Genomic DNA, 15,487 nt, shown 5'->3' with positions numbered 1-15,487 from the left:
TCTTGTTCGAATGTTGTTCATGTATAACTATATCTGTTGCATTAGGAGATGGTCTGCTTGCAACCAGATTTGACACAGCTGCATATGCCAACTTCGTTGCCTCTCTTCGTCCTTCCTTACAGAAACTAGTCTAATGGTTCAATAAAGGTGCTGAATGGGTTTAAACACAAGAATTTTATTTTATTATAGTTCTCTCAAGTATTTTAGCGGCCCCGCGTGAGGTAGGAAGCATTCAGTCTCTGCTCTGTCTTCAAATGCAGTATGCCAAGTACATGGAGAACCACAGCATCGAAGGGGTGAGGCACGTCTACAGCCGGGCATGCACCATCCACCTCACCAAGAAGCCCATGGTGCACCTCCTCTGGGCCGCCTTCGAGGAGCAGCAAGGTCAGCAGCCGGGGGGGGGGGGAGTCGAGGGGGGAGGAAGGTATGGAGGAAGGAAGGAAGTCAAGGGAGAGAGGGAAGAAGGAGGGCCGGAGGGAGGAAGCGAGGAAGGAAAGAAAGGAGAAAGGGAAGTCAAAGGAAGAGGAAGGAATGGAGGAAGGAAGTCGAGGGAGCAAGGAAGGGAAGAAGGAAGGCAGGAGGGAGAAAGTGAGGGAGGAAAGAAGGGAGGGAGGGAAGTCAAGGGAGGGGGAAAAGGGAGGGAGAAAGTCAAGGGAGGAAGGAAGGAGGAAAGAACGGAGGAAGTAAGTCAAGGGAGGGGGAAAAGGGGAGGAGGAAGGAAGTCAAGGAAGGAAGTCAAGGAAGTGAAGGAGGGAGGAAGCCGAGGGAGGAAGGAAGGAGGAAAGGGAGGGAGGAAGTCAAGAGAGTGGGGAAAGGGGAGGAGGGGGAATGTCAAGGAAGTAAGTCAAGGAAGGGAAGGAGGAGGGAGGAAGTAAGGGGAGGGAGGGAAGTCAAGGAAGGAGGAAGGAATGTAGGAAGGAAGGAAATTAGTTAAAGGAGAGGAAAGAAAAGGGAGGAAGGAAGGAGGAAGAAATTGAGGAGGGAGGAGTCAAGGAAGTGAAGGAGGAAGTCAAGAGAGGGAGGAAGTATGGAGGGGAGAGAGGGAACTCAAGGGAGGAGGAAGGAATGGAGGAAGGAAGGAAATTAGTTAAGGTAGGGGAAGGAAAGGGGAGGAAGGAAGTCAAGGGAGGGGGTAAGAAAAGGGAGGAAGTCAAGCGAAAAAGGAGGGAGCGAGGAAAGGGAGAAAGTAAGGAGGGGAGGAAGGAATGAGGAAAGGTGGGAGGGAGGGAGGAAGTCAAGGGAGGGAAGAAGAAGGGAGGGAGGAAGGAGAGAAAGGTGGGAGGGTTTTCTCGGACTAGCCTTTGATCATACTTACGTGAGGACCCATAGATTTCACCAAGCACTTTATATGACTGAGATTGATTACTGTTGTTTTATACCTGTAGCTATTGTTGTATTTTACTTGTTTTAATCAGGGGGTTTTGTGAAGTGAGATATTTTATGTTACTATTCTTGCAGTTCTTGTATTTGAGTGCTTTGTAAGCTGCCCTGAGTCCCTCTGGGAGATGGTGGTGCCGCATAAATAAATATTATTATTATTATTATTATTATTATTACTACATAGGAAGGGAAGGGGGGGGGGGAGGGAGAGAGAAAGAAAGAAAGGTGGGCAGGCAGGCAGGCAGGCAGCTACTTGTAATTAAATAGTTTTAGGTCTTTGTAGGCCAGTCAATACCACAGGAAAGGAAGGACTGGCTTCTCACCAGGCCCTCAGGTCTGCACAGAATGTGATTTTCCTGCTTCTTGGAAGGGGATTGGACTGGATGGCCCACGAGGTCTCTTCCAACTGTATGATTCTATGAACAACAGAAAGATGAAATGAAAAGCATGGACATATTTCTTTCTTAGGCAGTTCCCCTCCCCAGAGTCACATGGACTTCCAGATCTACTCCCAACCACCAAAATCATCATCATCATCTCTATCGTTACTTATCTCTCAAGGCTTTGGGGGGGGGGGGGGGGGACGACAATGTGTCGATCAAACATAAGACCATTAGAATGCATGTATTAAAAGACAGAGCAAAGATTAAAACACATTACAATCATTCATTCAAATAAAATGTAAATATAAAATTTATAGTTTTGCATTGTCTGGGTAGGTCTGCCAGGAGAGATAGATCTTTCATTCAGCTTTACGTTCCGACAGCTCATGTATTATAGGTGGACAGTGGTTGGGGGAGAGATATATTGGAATGGAGGGATAGGTGTGTGTTTAATAGTTTCCTCCTTCACGATCACGCCCTCCCTAAATACCCTGATTGTCATAGAGGCAAGCTTTAAAAATCAACCCAAACATACCAGAGTCCTTTATCAGTTGTCAGCAGAGTTTTACTGCACAGCCCTGACTTTGTGTCGCTCACTGTTTTAGAAAACTCTTTGACTCAGTTTTCATCCAGGCTCACAGTGGAGGCTATACACACATATATATCAGGATCCCCTTGTGACATATGCAGAGTATGTGTACGGCTAAAAGCAGGAGAATCATGGCATTGCTTCTCATCATCAACCAGGGACAAAAGTGAATGATGCAACCCTTGTCATGCCTGTCACATGGTCAGGACTCAATTTCTTTTGCATGTCCTTCCAGTTCTCCATCACCACCTATTTAACCCTTTAGGTACAGTGTTTCTCAGCTTGGGGTTCGGGACCCCTGGGAGGGTCACGAGGGGGTGTCAGAGGGGTCGCCAGAGAACATCAGAAAACACTGTATTTTCTGTATTGTCGAAGGCTTTCATGGCCGGAATCACTGGGTTGTTGTAGTTTTTTCGGGCTATATGGCCATGGTCTAGAGGCATTCTCTCCTGACGTTTCGCCTGCATCTATGGATTGTGACCTGCATCTATGGATTGTGACCTCACTAGCTCTGAGGATGCTTGCCATAGATGCAGGCAAAACGTCAGGAGAGAATGCCTCTAGACCATGGCCATATAGCCCGAAAAAACTACAACAACCCACTGTATTTTCTGTTGGTCATGGGACTCCTGTGTGGGAGGTTTGGCCCAATTCTATCATTGGTGGGGTTCAGAATGCTCTTCGATTGTAGGTGAACTATACATCTCAGCAACTACAACTCCCAAATGTCAAGGTCTATTTTCTCCAAACTCCACCAGTGTTCACATTTGGGCATATTGTGTATTCGTGCCAAGTTTGGTCCCAGATGACAAAATCAATCCCTCCCCACCCCATCGGTATCCAAATTTGGGCATATTGGATATTCTTGCTGAATTTGGTCCAACAAATGAAATTACATTCTGCATATCAGATATTTACATTATGATTCTTAATTGGAGTAAGATTACAATTATGAAGTAGCAATGCAAATAATTTTACGATTGGGGGTCACCACAACATGAGGAACTGTATTAAGGGGTCGCGGCATTAGGAAGTTTGAGAACCACTGCTTTAGTAGGTGTGTGACCACATGTCCATCAGAACTGTATTTTCCAGCAGTGGTATAGCAAGCATGGGCCAACTTGGGCCCTCCCTCCAGGTGTTTTGGACTCCAACTCCCACAATTCCTAACAGCCTACCGGCTGTTAGGAATTGTGGGAGTTGAAGTCCAAAACACCTGGAGGGAGGGCCCAAGTTGGCCCATGCCTGTGGTATGCCTTGCACCTTTCGTCCAACCTCCTCACTCTTCTTCTCGTCCTCTGCTCTGCTCTCAGGGAACATCCACGAGGCCAGGAGGATCCTGAAGACCTTTGAGGAGAACGTCTCCGGCCTGGCCATGATCCGCTTGCGCAGGGTCAGCCTGGAGCGGAGGCACGGCAACTTGGAGGAGGCGGAGCACTTGCTCCAGGAGGCGGTCAGGAACGCCAAGTCCAACTACGAAGCCTCCTTCTTCGCTGTGAAGCTGGCCCGGCACCTCTTCAAGGTCCAGAAGAGCCTCCCCAAGGCCAGGAAGGTCCTCCTGGAGGCCATCGACCGCGACAGGGTAGGCCTCTCCCCTCTTCTGCCCTCCCCCCAATGGTGCCGCTCCCCTTTGGCCAGTGGCCGGCAACGGTGATGACCGCTGTGACCGCTGCAGGGCGCCTGGCTGCTCCGTGGAGACACCAGTCCCTCTAAGCTGATGTTGCCGGGCTTCCTGCCTCACCCTCCATATTAATAATATTATTAGTAATATTACATGTAATATAAAATATATAATTATAATATAGTAGTAGTATATTGTATCACATAATATTATCAATATTATATGAATACGCAATGTATTTTTGTATACGCAATATATTTATACCCCACTTTTTCTCTCCATAAGGAGACTCAAAGCAGCTTACATGAAAAACATTTCATTTACATTAAAAGTCACATCTTTATTCTGTTTACTCACATTTATGATGACTTTCAGGGTCCAGAGAAGGGTGACCAAAATGGTCACAAGTCTGGGAGCGCTATGAGGTGCGGCTTCGGAAAATATTTAATCTGTTTTTACCACATTATATGATTTAATTGTTTTTAAACTTCTGTATTTTGCTTTCTGAACTTGACTAAAGTGTGGGGTTGTTAGCTGCCTTATGTCCCCATGGGGAGAAAGGTAGGGTAACAGTAAAGTTGCTGTTGTTGTTTGTTTATTTATTTATTTACAGTATTTATATACCGCCTTTCTCACCCCTGGGGGGACTCAAAGTGGTTTACACATAAATAACGGCAAAATTCAATGCCTTACATTGGGCACCGATACGATGCCAATACAAACAATTACAATAGTAAAACCTCAATTAAACATAAATCATAATTAAAACAATACATCAACAAGCATTAAAACAATAAAACTGTCTCGTCAGTCGAATCACCGTTCCAGTCAATGTCCCTCTAAAATACTACATACATCTACTGTCCGAAGGCCTGGTCCCAGAACTATGATTTTAATTTTTTTCTAAAAGCCAGGAGGCAGGAAGCTGATCTTATGTCATTATCTTATTTGGGAGTGTGTTCCATAGGCAGGGGGCCACATCCGAGAAGGCCTTGTCTCTCATCCCCACCAGACACATTTGTGCTGTTGACGAGAGCAAAAGCAGGGCCTCCCCAGATGATCTTAGATTACGAGGTGCGATGTAGGGGTGGACGTTGTTGTTGTTGTTGTTAATGTTTATCTTGGAGAATAGAAATTTAATAGAGATTTTTTTAGCCATGTTTAAGTATTTGAAAAGAGATTATATTGAGGAGGGGTCTGTTTGGTACCTGCTGCTCTGGAGACTAAGGCCCCTTCTACACTGCCAAATAAAATCCAGATCATCTGCTTTGAACTGGATGATATGGCAGTGTATACTCACACAATCCAGTTCAAAGCAGATAATGCTGATTATCTGATTTAATAATCTGGATTGTATGGCAGTGTAGAAGGAGCCTAGGACAAAATGGAGCAACACTTTTGAACTCAAAGAAAAGAGATTCTACCGGGCCCAATTCAAAGTGCTGGCTTATAAAGCCCTAAATGGTTCTAGCCCAACTTACCTGTCCGAACGTATCTCCCCTTATGAACCACTGAGAACTTTAAGATCATCTGGGGAGGTCCTGCTTTCAGTCCCGCCTTCATCTCAAGTACGTTTGGCGGGGAGAAGAGACAGGGCCTTTTCAGTGGTGGCCCCTCAGCTATGGAACACCCTCCCTAGGGAGATCAGATCTGCTCCCTCCCTCTTGACATTTCGGAGGCAAGTTAAAACATGGCTGTTTGAGCAAGCGTTTACAAATGCAAAGTAGCTAATATAGGAAATTGATTTGACAATTGAACTTGATAATAAGGAGACGCTAATGTTGTTTTTATTGCTCTTGTGTGTTTTATACTGTTTAATGTTTAAGTTTATATTATGCTTTATGTGTACTGATTTGTTGGAAACCGCCTTGAGTCGCCGATTGGCTGAGAAATACAGCGAATAAATAAAGAAACAAATAAGATTCCACCAGAGCATGAATGAGGTTGGACTTCCTGAAATTCAGAGCTGTTCAACTGTGAAATGTTAAACCTGGCACAAAACAAGAAGGAGAACTTGCTAAAACAGGAAAGGTATCCCGAAGCTGCTTGTTGCAGGCCAGAAAAACTTTCTGGAACTCAACAGATGTGACATTTTGTCAAGGCAGAGGAGTGCCCACAGCACAGCCCTTGCATACACTTAGAGCAAGGGGTTCGGTAGTCACTTTTCCTCCTCCGTTCCACTTGAGGAAATGGAATAAGGAAAGTGCTATAGATACTCATGTGTCAGTCAACCTATATAAATCGAGGGCAGGTTTGGGGACCAACATTGTGGGACTGTGGTGCAGCTGGCTAAGTGTCAGCTGCATTAAGATCACTTCTGACCACAAGGTCATGAGTTCAAGCCAGCCCGGGTCGGAGTGAGCTTCCGACCAATTGTGTAGCTTGTTGTTGACCTTTGCAACCCGAGACAGGCCTTCAAAGAGGCAGGGGGAAGTACAGTGTGGGGACAAACATTTTGGGGGAGCGAACCAAAGGAGATGTAAGGTCACTCTCCAAAGGCGCAACGGAAGAGCCAGGTTTTGAGATCCTTTTTGAAGGTAGCTAGAGTAGGGGCTTGCTTAATCTCACCAGGCAATGAATTCCGGAGTCGGGGGGCCACAGAGGAGAAGGCTCTCTCCCTCGTTCCCACTAGTCGGGCCTGTGATAAAGGTTCTAATATTTATTTATTTATTTACTTTGCTTTGCTTATATACCGCTGTATCTCAAGCCCGAAGGCGACTCGCAGCGGTTCACAAACAGTAAAAACAGTAGAAACAGCAGTGGTTCCATACAACATATAACAATTGACTTAACACATTATCCATAAATTACCAATAAGCCATTACAATGCACAATTATTACAAAAAACAACCGTACCCAATCTTCTCGTCATCCAAGCGTAGTCCAGGTTCGTCGTCCATTGTTCCGTTCCTATGTTCCATTACCAGATTGCACTAAATTACTCAAACGCCTGCACAAACATCCAGGTCTTCACCTTTTTGCGGAATACCATTAGAGATGGTGCTAGTCTAATGTCCGTAGGAAGGGCGTTCCACAGCCGAGGAGCTACCACCGAGAAGGCCCTATCTCTCGTCCCCACCAGCCGAGCTTGAGAAGCAGGCGGGATCGAGAGCAGGGTCTCCCCGGAAGATCTCAAAGTCCTGGTGGGTTCATAGGCAGAGATGCGGTCGGATAGGTAGCTTGGGCCGGAACCGTTTAGGGCTTTAAAGGCCAACGCCAGCACTTTGAATTCAGCCCGGTAGCAGATCGGTAGCCAGTGGAGTTGGCGCAACAGGGGGGTTGTATGCTCCCTGCGCTCCGCTCCTGTTAACATCATGGCTGCCGAGCGTTGGACTAGTTGGAGCTTCCGGGCTGTCTTCAAAGGCAACCCCACGTAGAGAGCGTTGCAGTAGTCTAAACGGGATGTAACCAGAGTGTGGACTACCGTGGCCAAGTCAGACTTCCCAAGGTACGGGCGCAGCTGGCGCATAAGCTTTAGCTGTGCGAATGCTCCCCTGGTCACCGCCGAAACCTGGGGTTCCAGGCTCAGCGATGAGTCCAGGGTCACACCCAAGCTACGAACCTGCATCTTCAGGGGGAGTGCGGCCCCATCCAACACAGGATGGGGCCGCATTCATATTATTAGAACAACTTTAAAAGTCTTAAATATAAAAAGCAGCTTGTTGCACATTGGAGGCAAGAGTCTCAAAGGCTCCAGGTGGGGATAGAGGTCAGCATGCTGAGATGTAGCCCCCGAATTCTCTGGAGGTTTCTGTGTGTGTTTCTATGTCTTTAGACATAGACCCGCTTTCTTACCTGCCTTCTGACATACCTGTTTCCTTTGGCCCAGGATAATGCTAAATTGTACCTCAACCTGCTGGAAATCGAGTACAGTGGCGACCTGAAGCAGAACGAGGAGCACATCGTTGCCTCCTTCGACAAAGCCATCAGCGGGACCCTACCCATCAAGATGAGAATCATATTCTCACAGAGGAAAGTGGAATTCATGGAGGACTTCGGCATGGATGTGAACAGGTGAGGCTCCGACTGTGTTTTCGTCAGTCTTGGTTTGGGTTTCTCCTGAGGGCTTCTATGGCTGGCATGGGTAAACTTCATCCCTCCTCCAGGTGTTTGGGACTTCAACTCCCACAATTCCTAACAACCGGAGTTGAAGTCCAAAACACTAGGAGGGAGATAGTTACGCTTAAGCAGAATTTAGTCTGGTCCAGTGCAAAAGACACAATAACTTTGCACAAAGGCAAGAGGAAAAAGAACAGAAAACTTTACTCTTGTTAGCAGTCAAAACATAAACTTGCAGTGTTGCATACAAAATAAACAGTGCAACAAACTTACATAGTCCTTGTAAGAATAACAGAATGCAAAGAGCAAGGCTTCTTCATCTTCCTTCAAATGAGCAGTGTAAATGGTTGAGCAAAACGCTGTGAGCAAAAGACTCCTCAGAGCAAAAGCTGAACTGTATCCTAAAACACATACAGTTATACTCCACTGGGTGTGGCACAAATTTACTAGCTGACTGTCAGGAGTCAATTTCTGAGGCATGAAGACATCACAACTTCCCTCCTTGACATCCTGACTGAATCAATTCTCTCTCTGGCATTTTGAAGCCAGCAGAGGGTGGTGGAAACCTTGTATTGGAACTTGTGAAGCAACAAGCTCTAATAAGGAAACTGAGAAGAGGGGGAGATGGGCAGGAAAGGTGTATAAAAGGAAGTGGTGGTGGGAAAAAGTCAGTAGTGTCTTTTTTTGCTGCACAGATACAAGCAATATATCCATTTCAAAGCAAAACGGCTTGTGAGTGGTTATTTAATATTGTTATATAGATCCTACAGTCTGAAACTGGCCTAGATTAGCAGCTGCACATAATGATTAACAGTATAAGGCTTAATACACACACACACACTTGATGTTGATCCTTTTGCAGCTTAGTGTAACAGAGATTCCAAGTTTGCTCAGGCTTGCTCTACCCTGAGCTTCCTCCCCTCCTCACTCCCTCATTCGCTTTCCACTTGCAGGCTTCTGGATGCCTACGAAGAGCACCAGTCCCTTCTGAAGGAGCAAGAAACTTTGAAAAGGAAAGCAGAGAATGGGTGAGGATGGTTTTATTATTATTATTAAGGGAGCATTGCATTGCCACTTGAATGCATGCTGTCTCGGAGGCCGAGGCATGGTGTCGGGTGGAAGAGAAGGCTCACATTGCAGAATTAGTGCAGTTTGACACCGCTTGAGCTGCTATGGCTCAATGCTATGAAATCCTGGGAGTTGTAGTTTGTCGAGGCAGCTTTGGCAGGGAAGGCCTTGTAAAATACAGCTCTCGGGGTTGCGTAGCATTCAGCCATGGTAAGTAAGTGGTGTAAAGCTGCATTAGATGTACAGTGTAGATCAGACGTGGGCAAACTTCGGCCCTCCAGATGTTTTGGAGTCCAACTCCCACCCTTCCTAACAGCCTCAGGCTCTTTCCTTTCCCCCCTCAGCCGCTTAAGGAACTGTTCATGCAATGCTTTGTTGTGCCAGCTGTCAGCTCTGGTTTATTATTGTTGTTGTTTATATGACAGACCCACAAGTAACATGCCTGCAAGCTTATTACTTTGGTAGAAATCATCATAGCAAATCCAACTTCTTACATTATATAGCATTTCCTAGGAAGGTGACCTATACATGATGAATGGATAGTCCATACACATAATGCCAGACTCGGAGATCCAGGCAGGAGGGGAAAGGCTCTGGAGCAGTCTTTTGAGGCCAAGCCTACATTAGGGTGGACTGGTGTGGGATCGGGGGAGCATGTGGCCCATCCCTACAGACACACTTCTCATTCCCTGGTGCTCGAACACCCTTCCCTCCTTCAACCCCTTGATTGGCTGAAGGGGTTCTGCCATAGGAGTTTGAAATTTCAGTGGCTGTTTCCCTCCTCCCGTTGCTTCATGCCTGAAAGTTGGCCCTTTCCTGCAGCCTTTTGTGTAGGAAATTCCTTTGTGCCACTTATCAGTGGATTAGTGTAACAATATAGAATCATAGAATCATAGAGTTGGAAGAGACCTCATGGGCCATTCAGTTCAACCCCCTGCCAAGAAGCAGGAATATTGCATTCAAATCACCCCTGACAGATGGCCATCCAGCCTCTGCTTAAAAGCTTCCAAAGAAGGAGCCTCCACCACACTCCGGGGCAGAGAGTTCCACTGCTGAACGGCTCTCACAGTCAGGAAGTTCTTCCTCATGTTCAGATGGAATCTCCTCTCTTGTAGTTTGAAGCCATTGTTCCCTTGCGTCCTAGTCTCCAAGGAAGCAGAAAACAAGCTTGCTCCCTCCTCCTCCCTGTGGCTTCCTCTCACATATTTATACATGGCTCTCATCATGTCTCCTCTCAGCCTTCTCTTCTTCAGGCTAAACATGCCCAGTTCCCTAAGCCGCTCCTCATAGGGCTTGTTCTCCAGACCCTTGATCATTTTAGTCGCCCTCCTCTGGACACATTCCAGCTTGTCAATATCTCTCTTGAATTGTGGTGCCCAGAATTGGACACAGTATTCCAGATGTGGTCTAACCAAAGCAGAATAGAGGGGTAGCATTACTTCCCTAGATCTAGACACTATGCTCCTCTTGATGCAGGCCAAAATCCCATTGGCTTTTTTTGCCGCCACATCACATTGTTGGCTCATGTTTAACTTGTTGTCCACGAGGACTCCAAGATCTTTTTCACACGTACTGCTCTCGAGCCAGGCCTCATCGTCCCCCATTCTGTATCTTTGCATTTCGTTTTTCCTGCCAAAGTGGAGTCTCTTGCATTTGTCACTGTTGAACTTCATTTTGTTAGTTTTGGCCCATCTCTCTAATCTGTCAAGATCGTTTTGAATTCTGCTCCTGTCCTCTGGACTAAGAGGAAAAAGAATAATCCCCGTATCAAAAGCATTGCATAAATTAGTATAAAACTGATAAAAATAGAAGGAGCACAAATGGCTAAATATCTTTTGATCAAAAACGGGCAACAGCAACCGCATTGTCTGTAGCCTCAAACAATTCTTGCTATGTGCATGAGGCTGGACAAAGAGAACAAGCATACGGGTGCGGAGTTGTCTGTCCTGCTCCACAGTTGCACGAGGTGGAGGATTATTTTAGGTCGTGCCATTTTGCCAGGTTGCCTTTGGATCTGCCCACTCTGCTCCTGAGTCTCTTGAGGGACTTCCAGGTTGCCCATTCTTGGTTTGCCCCTGGAGGAAGACCCTCCCTTGTGGGGGGGGGGGGGTGTCCAATTTGGAAGTCCTGGTTTAGCTGCCCAGCACCAGGTCATCAAAGGGTGGCTGCAGATAACAAGGGAACCTGAGTGCTATTGTTTTTGGGGACCCCTCGCACGGCTGACCTTCCCTCCCTCTCTTTTGGCCCTTCCAGCTGCGAGGAGGGGGACGAGAAGCGGCCCCACGGGGCTGACGAGGCGGGCCTGGCCTCGGGGCAAGTGGCGGATGGAGACATGCAGGCCAGCCAGGCCGCCTACAACTACAGCGCATGGTACCAGGTAGGTTTTACAAAGATGGAGAGTGGGACCTGCAATGCCTTTGATTGGGCATACTAGGAAAGGAAAGGCTGCGGAAATCTGGGATGGTTTTTATCCTAGGGTGGGACTGAAAAGGATCCAGGTCTCGCAAATAGCTGTGCAATCTATTCTTGCTTCCTGAATAAAAGCGATCTATTTGCCAGGAGCCCCCGGTGGCACAGTGGGTTAAACCGCTAAGCTGCTAAACTTTTTTATTTATTTATTATTTACTGTATTTGTATACCACCTTTCTCAGCCTATCGGCGACTCAATGTTTATTGTTGACCAAAAAGTCGCAGGTTCGAATCCAGGGAGCAGTGTGAGCTTCCGCTGTCAGCCCCAGCTTCTGCCAACCTAGCAGTTCAAAAACAGGAGCCCCCGGTGGCGCAGTGGGTTAAAGCCCTGTGCTGGCAGGACTGAAGACCGACAGGTCGCTGGTTTGAATCCAGGGAGAGGCGGATGAGCTCCCTCTATCAGCTCCAGCTCCTCATACGGGGACATGAGAAAAGCCTCCCACAAGGATGATAAAAAACATAAAAAATCATCCGGGCATCCCCCTGGGCAACGTCCTTGCAGACGGCCAATTCTCTCAAACCAGAAGTGACTTGTAGTTTCTCAAGTAGCTCCTGACCAAAAAAAAATCGAAAACATGCAAATGTGAGTAGATCAATAGGTACTGCTTTGGCGGGAAGATAACGGCGCTCCATGCAGTCATGCCAACCACATGACCGTGGAGGTGTCTATGGACAACGCCGGCTCTTCGGCTTAGAAATGGAGATGAGCACCAGAGTCAGACACGACTGGAGTTAATGTCAGGAGGAAACCTTTACCTTTTTACCTATTTGCCAGGATGTTATAGCTACTTGGCAGGCATTTTGCTCTTCCCAGTAGCTGTAACATCCTGGGATACAAATGCCATAAATAAATAAATGAATGAATGAATGAATGAATGAATGAATGTCAGTGGTTCTCAACCTGGGGTCCCCAGATGTTTTTGGCCTTCAACTCCCAGAAAATCCCAGACAGTTTACCAGCTGTTAGGATTTCTGGGAGTTGTAGGCCAAAAACATCTGGGGACCCCAGGTTGAGAACCACTGGATGAATGAATAAATAAATTGAATAAATGAATAAATAAATTGAATAAATAAATGAATAAATTGAATAAATAAATGAATAAATTGAATAAATTGAATTAATGAATAATAAAAAATAAAAAACAATAAATAATAATAATAATAAACAATAATAATAAATAAATAAATAAAATAGTAATACTAATAATAATTATTTATACCCCGCTACCATTTCCCCAAGGGACTCGGTGCGGCCTACATGAGGCCGAGCCAACAATACATCAGTAATAAAAGCAATAGCAACAGTAATACAAAACAATAAAATAAAATAAAACTCATAACAGAAGAACCAGTTAGGACATTAAGATCGTCTGGGGAGTCCCTGCTCTCGATCCTGCCAGCTTCACAAGCACGCCTGGCAGGGACGAGAGACAGGGCCTTCTCAGTGGTGGCCCCTCGGCTGTGGAACGCCCTTCCTGCAGATATTAGATCGGCCCCCTCCTTGCTGGCATTCCGGAGGAAGGTAAAGACCTGGCCGTTTGAACAGGCATTCGACTAAGCAGTGCAATTGACTGACTGACTATCGGAACACGGAATATCGGATAACGAGTTTGGATTCTGATTTCATTGATGAGACCTGATGGATTTGTTGTATTGATGTATTGATGCTGATGTCTAACGATTTGTGATGCTATTGCTTTTAAATGCCTGATGATTTTGTATTGTGTATATCTAAACTGTTGTAAACTGCTCTGAGTCGCCTAAGGGCTGAGAAGAGCGGTATACAAATAAAGTAAATAAATAAGATAAGCAATAAACATTAACAATAACACGACGACGTTTAAAAAACCTATGGCTGTGCCAAATGTAATAATTAAAATTTAATTTAACATTTTAAAAATGATGCTGAGCACGAACAGGTGAGATATGACGAGTCATCAGCAACCAGTCATTTATATTACATTTCTAACAGAACAAAGTAAACAAACAGATAAGATACAAAAATACAAAATACAAAATGTGTGAGTTTGGTAGTGGATGAAATGTCCTTTGACCAGTCTCTGGCCCCTTGGAGTGCCTCTGGTGTTGCTGCAAGAAGGTCCTCCCTTGTGCGTGTGGCAGGGCTCAGGTTGCATTGCAGCAGGTGGTCAGTGGTTTGCTCCTCTCCGCACTCGCATGTAAAGGACTCCACTTTGTGGCCCCATTTCCTGAGGTTGGCTCTGCATCTCGTGGTGCCAGAGTGCAGTCTTTTCAGCGCCTTCCAAGTCGCCCCGTCTTCTGTGTGCCCAGGGGGGAGTCTCTCATTTGGTATCAGCCATGGATTGAGGTGCTTGGTTTGAGCCTGCCACTTTTGGACTCTCGCTTACTGAGGTGTTCCAGCGAGTGTCTCTGTAGATCCTAGAAAACTATTTCTAGATTTAAGTTGTTGATGTGCTGGCTGATACCCAAACAGGGGATGAGCTGGAGATGTCTCTGCCTTGGTGCTTTCACTATTGGCTGCCACTTCCCGGCAGATGTCAGGTGGTGCAATACCGGCTAAGCAGTGTAATTTCTCCAGTGGTGTAGGGCGCAGGCACCCCGTGATGATGCGGCATGTCTCATTCAGAGCCACATCCACTGTTTTAGCGAAATGTGTTCCACAATGGGCATGCATACTCAGCAGCAGTTTAGCATAGCGCAAGGACAGATGTCTTCACTGTGTCTGGTTGTGATCTCCAGGTTGTGCCCGTCAGCTTTCGTATGATATTGTTTCTAGCACCCACTTTTTGCTTGATGTTCAGGCAGTGATCACTAATAAAGTGCCTTTAGTGACATTAATCAATTAATCCATTTCCTCCCTTCTCTTTCTCCTCGTAGTACAACTACCCAAACGCTTGGAATTACGGACAATATTACCAGGCCTCCTCCACCTGATGGGAAGCCGCGTGGGGGCGGAGGCGAGGCGTGTGAAGTGTTTTGTTACTTTTTAGAACAAGGAACGAATGAATGGGGGGTGATGGATGTGACCCCGCCCCTTCCGTGGCCCCCGCGTCTCTCTGCATGTGCAATGAGGGGCCGCCCGCGGGGGGTCTCCTTGTGACAGACTCACGATGTGCTCATTGGTATGTTGCTGTGCCCCTCGTTCGCCAGGAATTCGGCTCCCCTCAAATTGCCCAGAAATGAAATGGACGTATGAATTCTCGGTTCCTGTTCGGGACAACGTGAAGCCCCCCCCCCCCCTTTCCCAAAATAAACCCCGGATCTCAGCCCTCCTCGGTCTTCCGCTCTGAAGGAAACGTCCTCCGCACTTCAAGCCGCCGGGCTCCTTTGCGGCCGTGCGAAGGCGGCCAGCCCTGAAAGCTGTGAGCTCTCTCTTCTCCTTCCCGTGAACCAACGACATGAAGCGTGTGGCTAGAACCATGCTGTGTTTGGGGTGGAGATTTTGTATTGGGTTCTTTTTTTTCATGTGTACATTCAGACGTATTTTTTTTTTGTTCAAATGCCTTTTCTTTTTTGTAATAAAAATGAAATTGTGTAAAAATGGGAATTTTACTTCTTTTCTGCTGAGGCTCCTCCAGAGTTGTCCCTTGGGGTCATTTCTCTGCTGCTTGTTAGAGCCATTTCCCCACCTCCAGACCCCTAGATCTGGGGTCCTCAACCTGTGGGTCACCACGTGTTTTGACCTTCAACTCCCAGAAATCCTAACAACTGGGATTTCTGGGAGTTGTAGGCCAAAACAGTTGAGGACTAGGCATGGGCCTGAAATTCGTCACATTAGTTTTGTGTTTGTTTCATCCGTTTGGATGGCACAAAACAAAAAGGCCCCTCCTGAATCGAAAATGCAAACGATACAATGGACAAATAGGTTCTTGTGGGTTTTTTCGGGCTATAGGGCCATGTTCTAGAGGCATTTCTCCTGACATTTCGCCTGCATCT

General features: G+C 46.5%; 1 protein-coding gene and 1 non-coding gene across 2 annotated transcripts in view; both read left to right on the top strand.

The window, feature by feature from the left end:
• PRPF39 (pre-mRNA processing factor 39) overlaps positions 1 to 15,092 on the top strand; it is a 56,132-nt gene extending 41,040 nt beyond the window's left edge. Inside the window, exons 9-14 of the mRNA XM_060788007.2 lie at positions 261 to 387; positions 3,669 to 3,937; positions 7,806 to 7,990; positions 8,989 to 9,063; positions 11,357 to 11,480; positions 14,429 to 15,092. Coding sequence (XP_060643990.2) covers positions 261 to 387; positions 3,669 to 3,937; positions 7,806 to 7,990; positions 8,989 to 9,063; positions 11,357 to 11,480; positions 14,429 to 14,485 — 837 coding nt within the window. The 3' untranslated portion in view covers positions 14,486 to 15,092. The remainder of the gene's footprint in view (positions 1 to 260; positions 388 to 3,668; positions 3,938 to 7,805; positions 7,991 to 8,988; positions 9,064 to 11,356; positions 11,481 to 14,428) is intronic.
• On the top strand, positions 3,998 to 4,081 carry LOC132762279 (small nucleolar RNA SNORD127). The gene has a single exon (XR_009630166.2). It is a non-coding gene; the product is annotated as a small nucleolar RNA SNORD127 (small nucleolar RNA).
• Positions 15,093 to 15,487: the final 395 nt, after the last annotated feature.

Source organism: Anolis sagrei, chromosome 1, assembly GCF_037176765.1.
Source record: "Anolis sagrei isolate rAnoSag1 chromosome 1, rAnoSag1.mat, whole genome shotgun sequence".
Taxonomy (NCBI): Eukaryota; Metazoa; Chordata; class Lepidosauria; order Squamata; family Dactyloidae; genus Anolis; species Anolis sagrei.
This window is presented reverse-complemented; position numbering and strand designations above follow the sequence as displayed.